Raw genomic sequence first — 21,638 nt, forward strand, 5'->3', positions numbered from 1 at the left:
TGTCAGTACATCCTTTCTCAAGTAAGGAGACCAAAACTGCACGCAGTACTCCAGGTGTGGCTTCACCAGCACTCTATATAGCTGCAACATAACCTCTCTGCTTTTAAACTCAATTCCTTTAGCAATGAAGGACAAAATTCCATTTGCCTTCTTAATTACCTGTTGCACTGCAGGTCAACATCCTGTGAATCATGCATAAGGACACCCAAGTCCCTCTTCAAGGCAGCAAGCTGCAATATTTAACCATTCAAGTAATTGTCCTTTTTATTGTTAGTCCTTCCAAAATGGATGACTTCACATTTATCAACATTGTACTCCATCTGCCAGATCTTCACCCACATACTTAAACTATATATTTCCATTTGCAAGGTTTCACAGTTCTCTGCACACTTTGCTCTACCACTCAACTTAGTCTTATCCACAAATGTTGACACACTACACATAGTACCTAACTCCAAATCATCTCTGTAAATTGTGAATAATTGTGGTCCCAACACTGATCCCTCAGGCACACCACTAGTCACTGATTGCCAGCTAGAAAAGCACTCATTTATCCCCACTCTTTGCTTCCTGTTAGTTAGGAGAAAGTGAGAACTACAGATGCTGGAGATCAGAGCTGAAAATGTGTTGCTGGAAAAGCGCAGCAGGTCAGGCAGCATCCAAGGAGCAGGAGAATCAACGTTTCGGGCATGAGCCTGAAGAAGGGCTCGTGCCTGAAACGTCGATTCTCCTGCTCCTTGGATACTGCCTGACCGGCTGCGCTTTTCCAGCAACACATTTCCTGTTAGTTAACCAATCCTCTATTCATGCTAATACATTGCCCATGCATCTTTATCTTATGCAGCACCCTTTTGTGCTGCACCTTGTTGAATTCCTTTTGGAAATCTAGATACAGCACATCTACTCGGTACCCGTTGTCCACCATGCTTGTAATGTCTTCAAAGAATTCTAGTTGCCCCTCAGGTTCCCTCTTATTCTTTACCCTCTAGCCTTAAACTGATGCCCTCTAGTCCTCGATTCTCCAACCTGGGAAAAATACTGAGTGCATTCACTGTATCCATGCCTCTCATGGTCTGATACATTTCTATAAGATGCCCCCTCAGTCCCCTATGCTCTAAGGAGAAAAGTCCTAGCTTGTTCAACCTCTCCATAAATCTCAAATCCTTACGTCCTGGCAACATCCTTGTAAACTTCATCTCCACTTTTTCCAATTTAATAACAAGGTGACCAAAACCAAACACAATACTCCAAGTGCAGCCTCACTAACATCCTGTATAACTGCAACATAATTTCCTAACTTCTATACTCAATGCCAGTGTGCCAAAAGCCTTCTTCACTACCCTGTCTACCTATGACTCTACTTACAGAGAACTGTGCACCTGAACTCCAAGGTCCTTCTATTCCACTACACTCCTTAAGGCCCTGCCATTCACCATTAAACTCCTATCTTCGTTTGACTTTCCAAAATATAACACCTCCCACTTACCTATATTGAAGTCCATTTGCTATTTCTCAGCTCACTTCCCCAGCTGATCAAGGTCCTGTTGCAATTTCTGAGAACTTTTCTCACTGTCCATGACACCGCCTATTTTAGTGTCATCTGCAAACTTACTACCATGCTATATACATTCTCATCCAAATCATTGATTAAGGTAACAAGCAGCAATGGGCCCAGTGTCGACCTGAGGTACACCACAAGCCAAAGGCCTCCAGTCTGATAAGCATCCTTCCACTATTACTCTCTGCTTCCTTCCATCAAGCCAATTTGCCAGATTGCCCTGGATTCCATGTGATCTAACTTTCCAGAGCAGCCTACCATTTGGAACGTTATCAAAGAGCTTACTGAAATCTATACAGACTAGGTCTACTGCCCTGCCTTATCAACTTTCCTGGTCACTTCATCGAAGAACTCTAACAAATTTGTGAGGCATGATCTCCCATGCACAAAGCTGTACTGACTGCTCCTAATCAAACTCAATCTTTCCAAATGCATGTATATCTTATCCCTCAGATTCTTCTCAAGTAACTTACCAACCACAGACGTTAGGCTTACTGGTCTATAGTTCCCAAGCTTTTCTTTGCAGCCCTTCTTGAATAAGGGCACAACATCCGCTACCCTGCAGTCTTCTGGGACCTTGCCCATGGCTAACAATGATGCAAAAATATCAGTCAGGGCCCCTGCAATTTCTTCTCTAGCCTCTTACAAGGTTCTAGGATATATCTGGTAAGGACCAGGAGATTTATCCATCTTAATATGTTTTAATACGTCTAACATCTTCTCCACTGTGATATGGTCTGTCCCCAAGATATTACCACTAACTTCCTCAGGTACCCAAGTCTTCATGCCTTTCTCCACGGTAAACACAGAGGAGAAACATTCATTGAGGATCTTGCTCATCTCCTGCCGTTTCACATATACATGTCCACTTTGGTCCTTGAGGGATCCTATTCTCTCTCTAGTTATTTTTTTCTCGTTATTATACTTTCCAAATGCATATGGAGGCAAATTGAATTTTGTCCTTCATTGCTAAAGTTTAAAAACAGCTGTGAGGTCACACCCGGAGGACTGCATGCAGTTTTGGTCTCCTTACTTGAGAAAGGACGTACTGGCACTGGAGGGGTTGCAGAGGAAGTTCACTAGGTTAATTTGGAGTTGAGGGGATTGGCTTATGAGGAGAGACTGAGTAGACTTGGATTATATTCATTGGAATTCAGAAGAATGAAACATATAAAATTATGAAGGGATTAGATAGGATGGAAGCAGACAGGATGTTTCCACTGATGGGTGAAACTACAACAAGAGAGCGCAGCCTCAAAATTAGGGGGAGCAGATTTATTGAGCAGCAGAATTGAGGAGGAACATTTTCACCCAGAGGGTTGTGAATTTGTGGAATTCTCTGCCCAGTGAAATAGTTAGGCTTCCTCATTGAGTGCTCTAAGGCCAAGATAGATAATTTTTTGAACAATAAAGGAATTAAGGGTTATGGTGAGAGGCTGGATAAGTGGAATTGAGGACATGAGAAGATCAGTCATGATCTTATTGAATGGCGGAGCATGGTCAAAGGGCCAGTCAGCCTACTTTTGTTCCTGGTTCTTACATTCTTATTAGAACATTTAATGAGACACTCATTTTGATTGGTCTTGAGTTAGATGTTGCTAAGCAATTTAACTGTTCCAAACCAAATGTTAGGTGGACCTTCCAGGGTGTGTACTCTCCAGGATACCAGCCTATGGGTTCTCTTACTCTATTTAGGTCAAGTGGGACTCTTTTGCTTTCAAGTCAGCATACCGGCAGCAACTACAATGACTTGCTGGCCCATATCCTGAAGAAACTTTTAAACTTTTGGCTGAGTCTTGGCTTTATTTTGGGGTTTTGCTGTGGGCTGACCTCGAGTCCCTCTATTCAGGATATGTCCTGAGTGAGGTTATGCAATTGCCTTCACTCAAGTGATATTCTCTGAGCTCATTTGGACTGGCGAGTGTTTCCACTTCCATTGGAATATCCTGCAACTCATATTTTCCACTGGTAGCATTTTCCAATGATAAAGCCAGTTATGGTGCCTGTGTGAAGTCCACATGGACTTTACATGGTAGGCCCTTTTGTATGGTCACATCATTAGTCCCAAATACCAAATGATCTCTCAGCATCTCACTAAGGGTTAAACCAAAGTCACATGTCTCTGCTAGTCGCCTTAACCTAGTCAAATATCCCAATATAGAATCCGCTGGTTCTCAAACCAATAGCGTGTCAGAATTAGAGGAGGCTTGGCGTGGTAATATTCCTTAACTAAATCTATCAACTCTTTGTAGTAGAAAGTGATGACTGCAGATGCTGGAGATCAGAGTTGATAGCGTGGTGCTGGAAAAGCACAGCAGGTCAGGCAGTATCCGAGGAGCAGGAGAATCGACGTTTCAGGCATAATTCCTGATGATTCTTGCCTGACCTGCTGTCCTTTTCCAGCACCACTGGAATCTTGACTACAAACTGTGTCTGGTGCCTCAGGGAATATCAAGCTCCCATTAACCAAAAGGCTGCAGGTCCACAAGCTGTCAGGAGAATTACTCATTACTTTTCATCTGCCCCAATGACATTTGTCAGGAAAAAATAATTCTTTCCAAAGTAATCTCCAAACTCTAAGACCTAGGTTTTGGCTCCGTCCTCTGTAACTGGATCCTCAGCTTCCGATCTACCGACCGCAATCAGTGAAGACAGGCAACTCCTCCTCCATGATAATCCTCAACACCAGCACCCCGCAAGGATGCATACTCAGCCGCCTAATGTACTCCCTGTACAATCTTGACTTGTGTGGCCAAATTTCGTCTAAATGCCATCTACAAGTTTGCTGATGACACTACCATTGTAGGCCAGATATCAAAGCAATAGTCAGAATACAGGAAGGAGATAAAATGTTTGGTGTCGTGGTGCAAAGAAAACAATCTCTCCCTCAATATTAGCAAAACTTAAGAATAGATCATTGGCTTCAGGAAGAAAGAAGAGAGACATACCCTAATCTACATCAATGGAGTTAAGGTGGAGCAGGTTAAGAGTGTCAAGTTCCTAGGAGTGACAATAACCAACAATCTGGCCTGGTCTTCCCACTTGGACGCAATGGTCAAGAAGGAACAACAACAACTCTTCTTCCTAAAGAGGCTTAGAAAATGTGGCATGTTCATAAGCACCCTCAGCAACTTTTACAGATGCACCATACAAAACATTCTATCTGGGTGCATGACAGCTTGATGTGGCAGCTATCAGTTTCTGCTCAGCGATTCTGTGTTGTTGTGTACCTTGAAGGCCACCTTGGAGGACACTTACCCAAAGATCTAGGCTAATGTGCTTGACTGCTGATGTGTTCACTGACTGGGAGGGAACATTCTGTCTGACGATTGTTGCATCATGACCATTCATCTGTTGCTGTAGCCTCTGCATGGTTTGGCCAATATACCATGCTGTGGGGCATCTTTGTCTGCAAAGCATGAGGTAGACAACACCGGCCATGTCACATGAGTATTTGACTTGTTCATGGTGAGTGGTGTTCTCACGTGTAGTAGTAGCATTCATGTCGATGATCTGACGTGTCTTGCAAAGGTTGCCGTGGCAGTGTTGTGTTGTTTTGTGATCGATGTTGTCATTGAGTCATAAAGCTGTACAATGCAGAAACAGCCCTGTTGGTCCAACTCGTCCATGCTGATCAGATATCCTAACCTAACATAGTCCCATTTTTAGATTTTTTTAGATTAGATTCCCTATAGTGTGGAAACAGGCCCTTCGGTCCAACAAGTCCACACCGATTTGCTTGCACTTGGCCCATATCCCTCTAAACCCTTCCTTTCATAAACTCATCCCGATGTCTTTTAAATGTTGTAATTGTACCAGCCTCCACCACTTCCTCTTGCTGCTCATTCCATACACGCACCACCCTCTACATGAATAAGTTGCCCCTTAGGTTCATTTTATATCTTTCCTCTCTCACCCTAAACCTATGCCCTTGAGTTCTGGACTACCCCACCTCAGGGTGTCTGTTTATCCTATCCATGTCCCTCATGATTTTATAAACCTCGACAAGGTCACCCCTCAGCCTCTGACACTTCAGGGAAAACAGCCTGAGCCTATTCAGCCTCTCCCTATAGCTCAAATCCTCCAACCCTGGCAATATCCTTGTAAATCTTTTCTGAACCCTTTCAAGTTACACAACATCTTCCGATAGGACAGAGACCAGAACTGCAAGCAATATTCCAAAAGTGGCCTAACCAATGTCCTGTACAGCTGCAACATGACTTCCTAACTCCTGTACTCAATACTCTGACCAATAAAGGAAGCCACACCAAATGCTTTCTTCAATATCCTATCTACCTGCGACTCTACTTTCAAGGAACTATGAACCTGCACTCCAAGATCTCTTTGTTCAGCAACAATCCCCAGGACTGTACCATAAGTGTATAAGTCCTGCTCTGATTTGCTTTTCCAAAATGCAGCAACTCACATTTATCTAAATTAAACTCCATCTGCTACTCCTCAGCCAATTGACTCATCTGATCAAGATCCCATTGTACTCTGAGGTAACCTTCTTCACTATCCACTACACCTCCAATTTTGGTGTCACTGCAAACTTACTAAATATACCTCCTCTGTTCACATCCAAATCATTTATATAAATGATGAAAAGTAGAGGACCCAGCACTGATCCTTGTGGCACACCACTGGTCACAAGCCTCCAGTCTGAAAAGCAATTGAGCCAGTTCATCCAAGTAGCTAGTTCTCCCTGTATTCCATGAGGTCAAACCTTGCTAACCAGTCTCCCATGAAGAACCTTGTTGAATGCCTAACTAAAGTCCATATAGATCACGTCTACCGTTCTGCCCTCATCAATCCTCTTTGTTACTTCTTCAAAAAATTCAATCAAGTTTGAGAGACATGATTCCCCATGCACAAAGCCATGCTGACTATCCCTAATCAGTTCCTGCCTTTCCAAATACATGTAAGTCTTGTCCCTCAGGATTCCCTTCACCAACTTGCCCACCACTAATGTCAGGCTCACTGGTCTATAGTTCCCTGGCTTTTTCTTACCACCTTTTTAAAATAGTGGCACCATGTTACCCAATCCTCAGTCTTCCAGCCCTCATTTGTGATACAAATATCTCAGCAAGGGGCCCAGCAATTTCTTCCCTCACTTCCCACATAGTTCTGGAGTACACCTGATCAGGTCCTGGGGATTTACCCACTTTTATGCATTTCAAGATATCCAGTACCTCCTCCTCTGTAATATGGACATTTTACAAGCTCTATTTCCCCCCATTCTATATCTTCCATGTCCTTCTCCACAGTAAACACTGATGCAAAATACTCATTTAGTATGTCCCCCATTTCCTGCGGCTCCACACATAGGCTGCCTTGCTGATCTTTGAGGGGCCCTATTCTCTCCCTAGTTACCCTTTTGATCTTAATGTATTTACAAAATCCCTTTGGATTCTCCTGAACCCTATTTGCTACGGCTATCTCATATCCTCTCTCTGCCCTCCTGATTTCCCTCTTAAGTATTCCCCAATGCCTGCATACTCATCTAAGGATTCATTCGATCTCTCCTGTCTATACCTGACATATGCTTCCTGCTTTTTCTTAACCAAAACCTCAATTTCCTAGTCATGCAGCTTTCCCTACACCTACCAGCCTTTTCTTTCACCCTAACAGGAATATCTTGAATGCTGGGTAGTTTTCTGCAAACAACTGTCTGTTTATTTTTTGGCAGTTGTTTGAAGGCAAGAAGTAGAGGCTTGGGATAATTTTGGTGAGATGTTCATTGCCATCGATGATATGTTGAAGGCTGCAAGAACATAGCGTAGTTTCTCCATGCTGAGGGAAATCTGGACAGGAAAGGGTACTCTATCGGTCGTGTCCTGAGTCTGCCTTCTGAGAAGGTCACTGCGGTTTCTCGTTGTGGTGCTTCGGACTGGCGATCGATGAATTGAGCATAGTATCCTTTTCTTATGAAGATATCTTTCAAAACCTTTAAGTGTCCATCGCGTTCTGCCTCATCTGAGCAGATTCTGCATATATGCTGGGCTTGTCCATAAGGGATGGCTTTTCTAATGGTGGAAGCTAAAGAAGCTCCTCATTGTGAGGTTATCCGTGGGTTTGTGGTAGAGTGAAGTACTGAGGTGTCTGTCCTTGATGGAGATGCATGCGTCCAAGAATGAGACTGAGGGGATGAAACCTGTTGATACCCGTTTCAGTGATTCCTTGCCATGAGTCCAGAGGAAGAAAATGTCATCAATGTATCTGGTGTACAAGCATTGGTCAGACATCCTGTGCAGCAATGAAGTCTCTCTCAAACTTCTGCATGAAAATGTTGGTGTATTAGGGTGCAAATGTAGGATAGTGCTTGGAAATTAGCAGTTGTTGGTATTGAGTACTGAGACGGTTGCAGCAATGCCGTCGTCATGGGAGATGCTGGTGTAAAGTGCTGAAATATCCACTGTGACAAGGAATATTCCTGGTTTGACTGGTCTGTGGGTGCTGAGTTTCTGTAAGAAACCTGTAGTATCATGATAGAAGCTGGGGGTTCCTTATACATGACATTACAGACATTGGCTAGAAGATGGTGAGGAGAATGCATGTGTGTGTGTGTGTGTTCCTATAGGCTGCACACAACCCTGCCTAGGTGGTATTTTCTTTAATTTTATGAAAATGATCTGCTTGACCTCCCCTTGCCAGAAAATCAGAATCAAAGTCTTTGTTCATCTGCAGAAGGTGCACCACTGCAGCACCAATACACTAACCTCACACTAGTTACTCCCCTCATGCCACACTAGTCATTGACCTCCAATACTGTCTTGGTCACTGAGTTTTGGCTCTACCACCTTCTGTACTTCTGTATGTCTTGCCTTTACCTCTTCCTCTATCACTCCCTTTGATAAATAATTGATATGACCTATGGTTTCCTCTCCCCTCTCCCCTCCCAACCTAAGCGAGGGATGATATTTACTTTTCAATGTCCTGTGCAGAACGGCATTTGTCAATCATGAAGGATGGCATTTTAGGTAGGTCTCAATCACAGCTTCAATGTTGATTCTGTTGGTGTGGGCTTTGGTGGGGGAATGACTGGTCTGGGATTGGGAGGGATTGGGGTTGATGCTCAGATTAGAAGGGAGCAGCCAACTAGTTTGAGATTTAGAGGTTGGTGATTGGTTCAAAATTTGGAGTGTGACTGCTCCATGATTGGTGGGGAGAGTGACTGTTCTGGAATTGGGTAAGTGACCAGTGTTTGATTGGAGGAGTGTCAGGCCCAGAAATGGGAGCAATGACCAAGACAGGATGGGGTCAATGACTAGTGTGGCATGGGGGGAGCAATTAGTGTGAGATTAAAGGAGAATGGCCAATTAGGAATTGAGGGAATGAGGGAGTGACTGGTCTGGAGTCCAGGACAGTCTGTGATTAGGGTGAATTTTTCAACAGAGATCCCTAGTTCTAGATTGCCCTATAAGAAATATGATCTCCATATCTACTCATTCAAGGCCCCTCAGGATCGTCTATGCTTCAATCAAGTCAACGCTTACCCTTCTAAACTCTAGTGGATATAAGCTTAGTCCATTGAACTTTACCTCATAAAATAACCAGCCATTCCTGGTATTAGTCTCGTAAACTTTCTCTGAATTGCCTCCAATGCATTTGCATTCTTCCTTAAACAGGTGACCAATACTGTACACATTAGTCCAGATGCAGTCACACTGTATAACTGAAGCATAACCTCCTTAATTTTGTATTAAATTGCCCTTGTGATAAATTATACCATTCTATTTGCTTTCCTGATTACTTTCTATACTTATGGACTAACGTAGTGTGATGCTTGCATGAGGACACCCACATCCATCTGAATCTCACAGCTCTCACCATTTAGATAAAATGTTCCCTTTTTCTTCTCAATTACTGGTCTGGGAATGGGAAGGAGAGTCGGCATGGTGGCACAGTGGGCGGCACGGTGGCACAGTGGGCGGCACTGCTGCCTCACAGCGCCAGAGACCCGGGTTCAATTCCTGCCTCAGGCGACTGACTGTGTGGAGTTTGCACGTTCTCCCTGTGTCTGCGTGGGTTTCCTCCGGGTGCACCGGTTTCCTCCCACAGTCCAAAGATGTGCAGGTCAGGTGAATTAGCCATGCTAAATTGCCCGTAGTGTTAGGTAAGGGGTAAATGTAGGGGTATGGGTGGGTTGCGCTTCGGCGGGGCGGTGTGGACTTGTTGGGCCGAAGGGTCTGTTCCACACTGTAAGTAATCTAATCTAATCTAATCTAGTCCAGTCCTGGATTGGATTAGAGATTGGTTGGGGATTAGGATAAGTGACCAGTCATTTATTGAATGTCGTAGTTACACTAGTTATCAACAAAGGATGCACAAACATCCTGTGCATAATATAAAATGTGATGCCATTCTTACATACCTCTTCTGCATACGATGGAGGACCATGGCAGAACAAACAAGACAATGGTAAACAAAGCAGTCTGGGGCCAACCTCATACATAATGCAGATCCATGGGTAGCAGGTCAGCGGATAACAAACTGAGTGTGCCATCTGGGATCGGGGTTGTAGTGTCACTTCAGGGTTGAGTGAAATGACCAGTCTAGGTTTGGGGAAATGACCAGTTTGGGATTGGGGAAATGACCAGTCCAGGGTTGGGGGAATGTCCGATTCAGTATTAGGGGAGTGAGTGGTCCAGTATTAGGAGAAGTGACAAATTCAGCATTAGGAGAATGACTGATCTGGGATTAGAGGAATTGACTGGCCCAAATAGGCATGACAAATGTATTGTTGGCAAAGTGCAATTAGGGAAGTGACTGTTTGGAATTGTCTGAAATTAAGGAGAGTGATAGGTCTGGGATTAGGGGAGTGATAGTTTAGGGATTGAGAGGTTTGAATGGTCCAGGATGAAGAGTGTGACCACATTGATATTGGAGAATGATCGGACTGAGACTGTGAGTGACCTATTCAGAATCAGGGATTTAGGGGCATGACTGGTTCAGTTTGAGGGAAATGACTGGACTGGGAATATACAAGTGAGTGGTTTGGAGGTGTTCAGGGATTATGGGTCCAGGATTAGGGGAATGACTGCTCCAGGATTAAAGGAGTGATGGATCTCATATTAGGCAAGTGTCCTGTTCAGGATTTTAAAAAGTGACTGGTCCAGGATTATGGGAAGTGACCAGTCAGGGACTGGAGCATTGATAAATCTGCGATGTGGAGAATAACCAGTTCAGGATTAGGTGAAGCAATTTGTTTGAGATTAGAGGGAGTGATTGGTCCAGGATCAGAGCAGTGACCAGGACTGTTATTATGGGGACTGATCAGTCTGGGTTTTGGGGAGTGTCTAGTCCAGGTTGAGATGAGTGATCAGACCAGAATTAAGGAAATGACTGGACTAGGATTCGAGGAGTGGAGAGTCCAAGATTAAGAGTGTGACTGGCCGGGATTAGGGGAGTGATCTATCCAGGATCAGGGGAGTGACCAGACCAGGATTGTAGAATTGACTGATCCAAGATTAGGGAGAGATCTCAGGCTTGTGTTGGGGAAATGGTCTGGGGAAGTGAGTGTGTTTGTATAGGGGAGGGATCAGTCCAGAAATGGGGGAATGAATGATTGGGATCATGTGAGCAAATAGGGGGTGACTATTCTGGTTAGATGAGTGAGCATCTAGCACTGGGGAGTAACAAGTTCTGGCTTAAAGGCATTGAGTTGGAGGAATACCTTGTCCGGGATTAGCAAAATGATAGGGCTGGCATGCAAAAGTGACTGGTCCAGGAATAGGGAGTGAGCAGTCTGGGATAAATGATAGTGACCAGTTCAGGAATAGGTTTGTGTGCAGTCTGGGACTAAGGAAAGCCATGATGTGGAGGTGCTGGACAAAATCATAAATTACATGACACCAGGTTATAGTCCAACAGATTTAATGGAAATCACAAGCTTTCAGAGTGCTTTCAGGTGACGAAGGAGCTGTGCTCTGAAAGATTGTGATTTGAAATACTTGTTGGGCCATAACTTGGCATCGTGCAACTTCTGACTAAGGAAAGTGACTGGTCTTGGATTAAGGGAGTGAGTGACCCAGGATTAAGGGACAGACCGGTACAGGAAAGGGGAGCAAGTGGTCTGAGATCAGGGGAGTGGCTGGTTCAGGAACACAGTTACCAGATCAGGAATAGGGTGTGTGCAGTCTGGGACTAAGGAAAATGACTAGTCTGGAAATAGCAAGTGAGTGGTCTGGGATTAGGGAAGTGACCAGAATCAGGAAAAGGGAGTGAGTGATCTGCAATTAGAGGAGTGACCAGATCAGGAATAGGGAGTGGTCTGGGATTAGGGGAGCGACCAGATCAGGAATAGGGAGTGGTCTGGGATTAGGGGAGCGACCAGATCAGGAATAGGGAGTGGTCTGGGATTAGGGGGAGTGACCAAATCAGGAATAGGGGATGGTCTGGGATTAGGGGGAGTGACCAAATCAGGAATAGGGGATGGTCTGGGATTAGGGGGAGTGAACAGTCGGAATGTTCTGGAAGCTCCTCCCAGAGCCGGGCCTGAGCCAGTATTGATCTGGGAGTGAGGGCGGGTTGAACGCCGCAGAATGGAGCCGGCGGAGCCGGAGTTGCCGCCGGGTTTGGGGGACGGGGAGAGCCGCGATCGGGAGCGGCCTTTTGGGATCCTGCGGCTTCAGGACGAGCAGAGCCCGGGCCCACGAGTCGGGCAGGGGGCCGGTGCCGCGGCCGAGCCCTCCTGGCAGGCTCCCATCTTCGCCTTCGCCCGGAAAGCGTCAGAAACCTTCTCGGCCGCAGCTCCGAGCAGAGAGCCGGGCCTGGAGGCGGCCCCGCGGGGTGAGGGGGAGGCCGGGCCTGGAGGCGGCCCCGCGGGGTGAGGGGGAGGGTGAGGGGGAGGCGGCCCCGCGGGGGGAGGGGGAGGGGGAGGGTGAGGGGGAGGCGGCCCCGCGGGGTGAGGGGGAAGCCGGGCCTGAAGGCGGCCCCGCGGGGTGAGGGGGAAGCCGGGCCTGAAGGCGGCCCCGCGGGGTGAGGGGGAGGCGGCCCCGCGGGGGGAGGGGGAAGCCGGGCCTGGAGGCGGCCCCGCGGGGTGAGGGGGAGGCGGCCCCGCGGGGTGAGGGGGAGGCCCGGCCGGCGGTGTTCCCATGACCCTTCCCCCAAACCGCTCCCTCCTCCCCGGGGGCATGAACCAACCCACATTCCCCGCCCCCAACCCCTAACCAGAACTCCCATTACCCCCCCAACCCTAAACCTCCATCCCCACCCCACGGCAACCCCCCCCAACCCTTAACCTCCCCCCACCCCACGGCAACCTCCACCCCTTAACCTCCCCCCACCCCACGGCAACCTCCACCCCCACCCCACCCCACCCCACCCCACCCCACAGCAATCCCCCAACCACTAAGTTCCACCCCCACCCCCCCATGACAACCCCCCAACCTTTAGCCTCCACCCTCCTCCCCCACCCTACTGCAACCCCCCAACCTCTCACCCCAACCCTGCAGCAACCCCCAACCCTCACCCCCACTCCAACCCCCGGCAGCCCTCTACCCCCCCCCCCCCCCCCCCCACACCATCCGCCTCCACCCCTCAGCTTCTCTTGTCCTTTTCCTGGGCATTAATCCACTGCTTCTCTCCTTGCCCAGGGCTAAGGGACCCAATGGCCATTGAAAGGACAAATCTTCTCAATATGGCAAACCTCAGCATCAAGGGACTGATTGAATCAGCTCTGAGCTTTGGGCGGACTCTGGACTCGGACTATGCCCCATTGCAACAATTCTTTGTAGTGCTGGAACACTGCCTGAAGCATGGGCTAAAAGGTAAACGTTTTCAGTTTTCCCAGGAATGATGGAAATGCTGTTTTCCCCCTTATTGTTTTGAATACGTCAGTTAGCCTGACCGAAGGGGCTATCACTGAGTTGCTTTCTCTGATGTCAATGGTGGTGGTCATTGCTCTCAATTATGAATATTTCTTGGTGGTACTTGTATTAATTTTCTAACCGAGAGAATTCTGTGGTCTTCTCTCCATCCCCATTCTTCCTCAGTCTGACTTTATTCTGGAGCTCACCCTTTCCCTATAAGGTGATCCAGTCAGTGTTAACCAAACATTCAACCGTTCAGAGAATGATAGCTGTTCCTCATCTGGTATTATTGTTGTTGGAGAAAGTGAGGACGGCAAATGCTGAGATTCAGCAGTGAGGCGATGGGGTTGTTTGGTGTGGGTATCCCGGAATTGTTCTGTGAAGTGCTCTGCATCCTGTCTCCCCAGTGTAGAGGGGACCGCATTAGGAGCAAAGGATACAGTAAATAACATGTGGAAGTACAGGTGAAACTTTGATGGATGTGGAAGGCTCCTTTGAGGCCTTGGATGGAGGTGAGTGGGGAGGTGTGGGCGCAGGCTTTGCAACCCTTTCAGTGGCCGGGGAAGATGCCGGGAGGGGAGGTGTGTTGGTGGGGAGCATGGACCTGACAAGCGAATCGCAGAGAGAGGGAGCGGTCTTGACAGAAAGTGGATAGGTTGGGGAGGGAAACGTATCTCTGTTGGTGGGGTCCGTTTGTAGGTGGCGGAAATGGAGGTTGGTGGGGTAGAAGGTGGGGTGGGAGGTGTCTATCCTTGTTGCGGTTGGAGGGGCGGGGTGCGAGGGCGGAGGTGCAGGAAGTAGATAAGATGCACTGGAGAGCGTCATCAACCATGCGGCAGGGGAAATTGCGGTCTTTAAAGAAAAAGGCAATCTCCTGGGAGCAGATGCTGCAGAGGAATTGTGAATAAGGGAGGGTGGGAAGAGGTGTAGTCCAGGTAGCTGTGGGAATTGGTGGGTTTGTAGAAAATGCTAGTATTGAGTTGGTCCCTGTTAATGGAAATGGAGAGGTCCAGGAAGAGGGGGAAAGTGTCTGAGATGGTCCAGGTGAAATTAAGGTCAGGGTGGAATGTGTTGTGAAGTTGATGAACTGTTTGAATTCCTTGTGGGAACACGAGGTGGCGCTGATGCAGTCATCAATGTAGCGGAGGAAAAGGTGGGGAATGGTGCGGAAGATGGACTGTTCCATATAGCTGGGATCCATGCGGGTGCCCATGGCTATCCCTTTCATCTGGAGGAAGTGGGAGGATTCAAAGGAGAAATTATTGAGGACCAGTTCAGCCAAACGAATTAGTGTCAGTGGAGGGTACTGATGGGGAGACCAGATAGTAATACTATTTGTAACTTAATCTTTTTTACCCTTCTACACCAGTGAGGAAGTCATTCCTGGGTCAGAATAAGTCGTTGTGGGGCCCCTTGGAGCTGGTGGAGAAACTTTGTCCTGAGGTCGCCGAGATCGCAGCCAGTGTTCGGGACCTGCCTGGCTTAAAGTAAGGATTTAGATTTCACGTTTTCCAGGGAAAGCCGTAATATCCCAGAAACAAGGTCAGGGAGATCCTGCTGCAACCCTGAGCTCTGTGGGATCCATCCAGCCTGACCTGCAGGGACACCACTATCTCATCTTAGTTTCAATTACTGGGCAGTGATCCCTGTGGGAATAAGCACACAAGGGATTGCCTCAAATCTTTGTCGATCATGTTCTTGAGAATGTTATTCTTGAGTGGGATGTTGGAGCATCTTGACGTATTTCCTCAAATGCAGAAACGTGAGAACAGTAGAGTCATTTCAGCCCCTCAAGCCTGTATAAAGGATGCTTTTTCAAAGCTGATATCAAAAATACGATACTACCGATAGTGGAAATTTGAAATAAAAAGAGAAAATGCAAAATACCCAACATGTAAGGCAGTGTCTGGCATGAGAAAGAGTTAATAACCCTACATCAGAACTTGGAAAGATTTGATGATATAACAGGGTTTAAGCAAATAAGAGGCTGGGAAAGTGAAGTGTGAACAAAAGGAAGTTCAGTGGTAGCAGTAAAATGTAACTGTCCACCCTAAAAGATGACAGTTGGAATGAGAATTAAGATTGCAAGATAATGTCCAAAGCTCATTAAATATGAATGTCTTTACTAAATTTGAACTACCCCCTTTACTCCAGTTTCACTACTTACCCCCTTCTCAGTAACCCATTAAGTTATGGTCCCATTTTATCCTGACTCTCTCACTACCTCTTTGCATTAGAGTATTGTGTGCAGTTCTGGAATCCATATTCTAAGCAGGCTGTGACTGCAGGGCTCAATGATCTCACTATCTCTGGGGATTCCCCCCCCCCCCCCCTCCACAGGACCAAAGGAAACCGGTCTCCAACCTGGTAGTCTGTCAAGCCCAGACAGCCCACTTCTACCTCCCTCCCAAAATGCACAAACCAGACTGTCCAGGTAAGCCATCATAACAGTCTTTCCTACTTCACTGAACTCATTTGCTCCTATCTGGACTGTATCCTCTCTCCAATTGTCTGGATCCTGCCTACCTACATGCATGATTCCTCTAATGCTCTCCACCATATTGACTATTTCCAGATCCCTGGCCCTATTCAATAAGGATGTCCAATCCCTCTGTACCTTCATTCCCCACAAGGATGGTCTGAGAGCTCTAGACTTCTTCCTCAACTAGAGTCCTGAACAATCCCCATCCACCACCACTCTTCTCCGCCTGGCTGAACTTATTTCACTGAACAATTTCTCCTTTAATTCATTTCACTTCTCCCAAGTCTTCTGCTGAGTGGCTATGGGCATCCACATGGGTCCTGGTTATGGCTGCCTTTTTATGGGGTATGTGGAACGATCCTTGTTCGAGTTTTACACTGGCCTCCTCCACAACCTCTTTCAGTACATCAGTGACTGCTTCGGTGCTGCTTCATGCTTTCGTCAGGACCTTGAAAAATTTGTTCATTTTGCCTCCAACTTCCACTCCTCTACAACTTTTACATAGTCAGTTTGACACCTCTGTCTCCATTTCAGGGAATAAACTATCCACTGACTCCCAAAGGACCTTCACTACAGCTCGTCACATTACGCGTCCTGCAAGGACTCCATCCCATTCTCCCAGTTCCTCCACATATGTCTCACCTATTCAGATGATGCCACCTTCCAAAGCAATGCTGCTGACATTGCTAGTTTCTTCCCTGACATTGTGGTTGACCGGGCTCTCAATCGCAACTGACTTATCAACCGTGCTTCTGCCCTTGCGCCTTCACATCAGTCTCAACAGTGTGATCAGGTTCCCCTTGTCCTCACTTAGTGCTCCATCAGCCTCCACATTCAAAGGATTTTTCTTGGTCATTTCAGACAACTCCTGCAGAATGCCACCATCAAACACACCTTCCCCTCACTCCCCCTAGCATTTCACTAGGATCATTCACTCCAGGACTCCCTAGTCTCTTCTGCAACCACCAAGACCACCACCACCACCCTTTACGGCACTTTCCCATGTAACCACAGAAGATGCAACATATGCCCCTTCACCACCTCTCTGGTCACCATCTGAGGGCCTGAATAGTCTTTTCAGCAGCATTTCACCTGTACCACCTCCATTCTTGTGTATTGTATTCACTGCACTCAATGCGGCCTACTCTGCATTGGAGAAACCAAACACAGACTGGGTGACTGCGGAACACCTCCAGTTTGTGCACAAGCATGACCCCAACCTTGCCACAGCCGGTCATTTTAACACACCATCCTGCTTGTGTGCCCACGTATCTGTCCTCTGCATGGTGCAGTGCTCCAATTAATCACAGTGCAAACTGGAGGAACAACATCTTCAGACTATACGCTTCATCCTTATGGCCTTAATATTGAGTTCAACGCCTTCAAATTATGAACCAACTCCCATTTCTTCCCTTTTAGTTTGTTACATTCTGTTCTCATTGTCCTCTCTCCGTTCCTCCCATTCCCAGTGGGACTCTATCCTTTCAATTCTGGCAGTTTGACACACCATTGTTGTGTCATTCTTACATTCTGATCATTTAGTCTAATCTTTTCTCCACCAGTATTCGACATCCACCACCCACACTAACTGTAGCATAAGTGCTGTTTCCTCCACACTTAACTCTAATGAAGAGTCATCTAGACTGAACATGAGATTGTGCTTTCTCCATGGATGCTGTCTGACCCATTGTGATTTGCAGCATCTGTTACTTTGTTTCAAGATTACCAGGATATTGCCTGGGCTGAAAAATGTGTTGCTGGAAAACGCAGCAGGTCAGGCAGCATCCAAGGAGCAGGAGAATCGATGTTTCGGGCATAAGCCCTTCTTCAGGAATGAGGAGGGTGTGCCAAGCAGACTAAGATAAAAGGTAGGGAGGAGGGACTTGGGGGAGGGGCGATAGGTGGAAGGTGGTTCAGGTGAGGGTGATAGGCTGGAGAGGGGGTGGGGCGGCGAGGTCAGGAAGAAGATTGCAGGTCAAGAAGGCGGTGCTGAGTCCGAGGGTTGGGACTGAGAGAAGGTGGGGGGAGGGGAAATGAGGAAGCTGGAGAAATCTGCATTTATCCCTTGTGGTTGGAGGGTTCCTAGGCGGAAGATGAGGCGCTCTTCTTCCAGGCGTCATGTTGCTATGGTCTGGTGATGGAGGAGGCCAAGGATCTGCATGTCCTTGGCAGGGTGGGAGGGGGAATTAAAGTGTTCCGCCACGGGGCGGTTGGGTTGGTTGATGCAGTGTGGATGTCCCAGAGGTGTTCTCTGAAACGTTCCACAAGTAGGCGGCCTGTCTCCTTAATGTAGAGGAGACTGCAGAGTGTATGAAGTGAGACTTGGCAGACTGAGGTTGTTTTTCTTGGAACAGAGGAGACTGAAAGGGGACGTGATTGAGATGTATAAAATTATGAAGGGCATTAATCGAGTAGTTGGGAAAAGCCTATTCCCTTGATAGCGATCAATGATGGGGGCGCGTAGACTTAAGGTAAGGGGCAGAAAACTTTGAGGTGATGTAAGGAAAGTCTTTTTCACCCAAGGGGTGATGGGAATCTGAAACTCACTGCCTGTAAAGATGGCAAAGGCAGAAACCCTCAACATTTTAACAAGTATTTAGATGTGCACTTGTGATGTCAACGTATACAAGGGTTTGGGCCAAGTGCAGGAAAATGGGATTGGAATAGTTAGGTCATTCTTTTTGACTGGCACAATTGTGATGGGCTGATGGCTCTTTTTTTAAGTATACTTTTATTGAAAAATTGATATTTTTATTATTACAACAAATACAAAACAATACCAACCCGCCCTCCTGTACAAATGTATAAACATATCTAGAAAAATGTATATTAAAAACCACAACTAACTATTTAACTAAATAAATAATAAACAGCAACAAACCGATAACTAGTAATAACTCAACACAGCCAAACAATACACTCATACGTTCGCAGTTCCTCCTCCCTGGATATTGGACTGGCAAAGTAGAATTGTTACGGCAATTGCAATCAGACTGATAAATACTTTGTCTATTTATCCTATTCATGCCTCTCATAATATTGTAAACCTCTATAATGTCACCCCTCAGCCTCCGATGCTCCAGGGAAAACAGCCCCAGCCTGTTCAACCTCTCCCTATAGCTCAAATCCTCCAACCCTGGCAATACGCCTGTATATCTTTTCTGAACCCTTTCAAGTTTCACAACATCTTTCCGATAGGAAGGAGACCAGAATTGCATGCAATACTTCAACAGTGGCCTAACCAATGTCCTGTACAGCCGCAACATGACCTCCCAACTCCTGTACTCAATACTCTGACCAATAAAGGAAAGCATACCAAACGCCGCCTTTACTATCCTATCTACCTGCGACTTGGGTAGGAGAGTCCAGAACTAGAGGGCATAGGTTTAGGGTGAGAGGGAAAAGATATAAAAGAGACCTAACGGGCAACATGTTCACGCAGAGGGTCGTTAGTGTATGGAATGAGCTGCCAGAGGATGTGGTGGAGGCTCGTACATTTAAAAGGCATTTGGACGGGTATATGAATAAGAAGGGTTTGGAGGAGTATGGGCCTGGTGCTGGCAGGTGGGACTAGATTAGGTTAGGATACCTGGTCGGCATGGACGGGTTGGACCGAAGGGTCTGTTTCCGTGCTGTACATCTCTATGACTCTATGATGTCCCTTTTTATGTGCTGTAGTCCTCTATGACTGAGTATCCCTGTTACCTCCATTAGTTAGTCACAAATATTTTATATCCTTACAAGTACCCAAAGAACCATAAGTTCCCTGCTGATTGGACTACAAGCAGTTAACCAGCTACTCAGTTAAGCAGTAAGTCACCATTTTATAACAATTTGTATCCCCTCCTTTGCAGGTTGGTGGCTGTTTCATAAGATCATTTGGTCTCTTCAGAAGTGAGTTTAACCTGAAGAATCCTGTTTTCGTTCAAGCAACTATATTGATCACTCCTCTGATTAGTGAGAAAACTGGGAGACTAAATCACAGCTCCTACAAGAGATTGGATGGACGCCCTATAGTTAGGGTTGCTGTGAGAGCCAGAAGTTGTTATTGGTTGACAGCCTTTGCCGTGGAATTTGTTTAAATTATATTGCAAAGGGACCAAATGCAGACAAGAAAGGAAGAGGCTGAGGGTAAATGTGTGGGAGATTGTGATGTAACTGTGTGGATTAAATAGAGGGAAGAATGAAAGCAAACGAGAACAGTTGCTCCCAGCTGGGAGACATTGGAGAGAGGCTGGAGGACGATGATGTGAAGGGCTTCCGACAGGTAAATGATGATGAGACAAAGCCTGTCGTGGTCACTGTGACATCAGATGTCAGAACTGTTTCATTTCCGTGGAAGGACAAGGACCTGATTGGAAGGATTCAAATATAGAATTCCAGGAAGTAAATTTGGGAGGCAACAACATGGTCAAGTACTTTTGAGAGGAAATAGAGATTGGGTGGTAGATTGCAAAGGCACATACGTTCTTTTGTAGGGGGGAAAGCAGATGGACAGCAGAATTGGGGGAGGTGGGTGGGTCAATGCCAGAGAGAGCGTGCCTATCAACAAATATGAGCCAATACAAGGACGTTGGGATTTTGGGTGGCCAGCAATTTGGTGGGAATGGAGTAAGTGATGGCCTATGCCCTCTTGTGATTGAACCTCAATCATGGAAGCAGTTGCTCTCTATTCACCCTGTCCATACCCCTCATGATCTTATAGACTTCAACATGTCCCCCTTCAGTTGTCTTTGGTCTAAAGAAAACAATGGGGTGGCACAGTGGTTAGCACTGCTGCCTCAGCATCAGGGACCCAGGTTCAATTCCAGCCTTGGGCAGCTGTATGTGTGGAGTTTTCACAGTCTCTGTGTCTGCATGGGTTTCTTGTGCTCTGGTTTCCTCCCACAGTCCAAAGATGAGCAAGTCAGGTGAATTGGCCATTCTAAATTGTCCATAGTGTTAGGTGCATCATTTGGAGGGAAATGGGTCTGGGTGGGTTACTCTTCCAAAGGTCGGTTTGAACTTTTTGGGCCAAAGGGCCTGTCTCCACACCGTAGGTAAATCTAATCTAATTCAAGCCTATCTATTCCCTCCTTGTAGTTCAGTTTCTACATCCCAGGCAACACCTTGGTGAACCTACCCTTTATCCCCTTCAGTGCTATCACATTCTTCTTGTGGTGAGGTGACTAAAACTGCATACAGTACGCCAGTTGTTGGCCTGACCAAGGTTCTGTACAACTCAACATTACATCCTTGTTCTTGTACTCTATGCCCTGACTCCCTCATCCTGTTTCTTCTTCCAAAGTGGATCACCTTGTACTTAACAGGATTATTACTATCTGACGCTGGTCTGCCCGTCTGATCCACCCATCAATATCTCCCTGTAATCTACAACCATCATCTTTACTGCTGACCACTCTACCAGTCTTGGTGTTGTCTGCCAATTTGCTTAACATTCCTTTCACATTTTCATCTATATAATTTATGTATTTAACAAACAATAAGGGTTCCAGATCTTTATGGTACACTGCTGGACACTGGCCTCCAGTCACTCTAGGAACCTTCTACCACTATGTTTTGTGTTCTATGACTTAGTTTCTGATCTATCTTGCCACGTTTCCCTGAATTCCATGTGCTTTAACCTGCTGTTTCCCTGGTTAACCTTTTAATGTATGTATAAAATATTTTAGGATTCTCCCTAATCCTGTTTGCAAGTCCTTTCTCGTGCCCCTTTTTGCTCTTCTGATTGCTTTCTTAAGTTCCTTCCTGGAACTCCTGTATTTGTCTAGGACCATAGCTGAAT

The 21,638-nt window shown here is 46.4% G+C and overlaps 1 protein-coding gene across 5 annotated transcripts in view; it reads left to right on the forward strand.

The window, feature by feature from the left end:
- Window positions 1-11,983: 11,983 nt before the first annotated feature.
- The window catches only part of rufy2 (RUN and FYVE domain containing 2), a 70,342-nt gene continuing 60,687 nt past the window's right edge, over window positions 11,984-21,638 (forward strand). For 2 of the 5 annotated variants that reach the window (XR_011954712.1, XM_072557988.1), the window contains exons 1-3: window positions 11,986-12,349; window positions 13,156-13,329; window positions 14,741-14,858. Coding sequence is in view for 4 of the 5 variants with exons in the window: in XM_072557988.1 (XP_072414089.1) it covers window positions 12,103-12,349; window positions 13,156-13,329; window positions 14,741-14,858 (539 nt within the window). In the remaining variant the exon portion in view is untranslated. The other 3 variants (XM_072557992.1, XM_072557989.1, XM_072557990.1) reach the window with 3 other exon arrangements.

Source organism: Chiloscyllium punctatum, chromosome 38 (assembly GCF_047496795.1).
Source record: "Chiloscyllium punctatum isolate Juve2018m chromosome 38, sChiPun1.3, whole genome shotgun sequence".
Taxonomy (NCBI): Eukaryota; Metazoa; Chordata; class Chondrichthyes; order Orectolobiformes; family Hemiscylliidae; genus Chiloscyllium; species Chiloscyllium punctatum.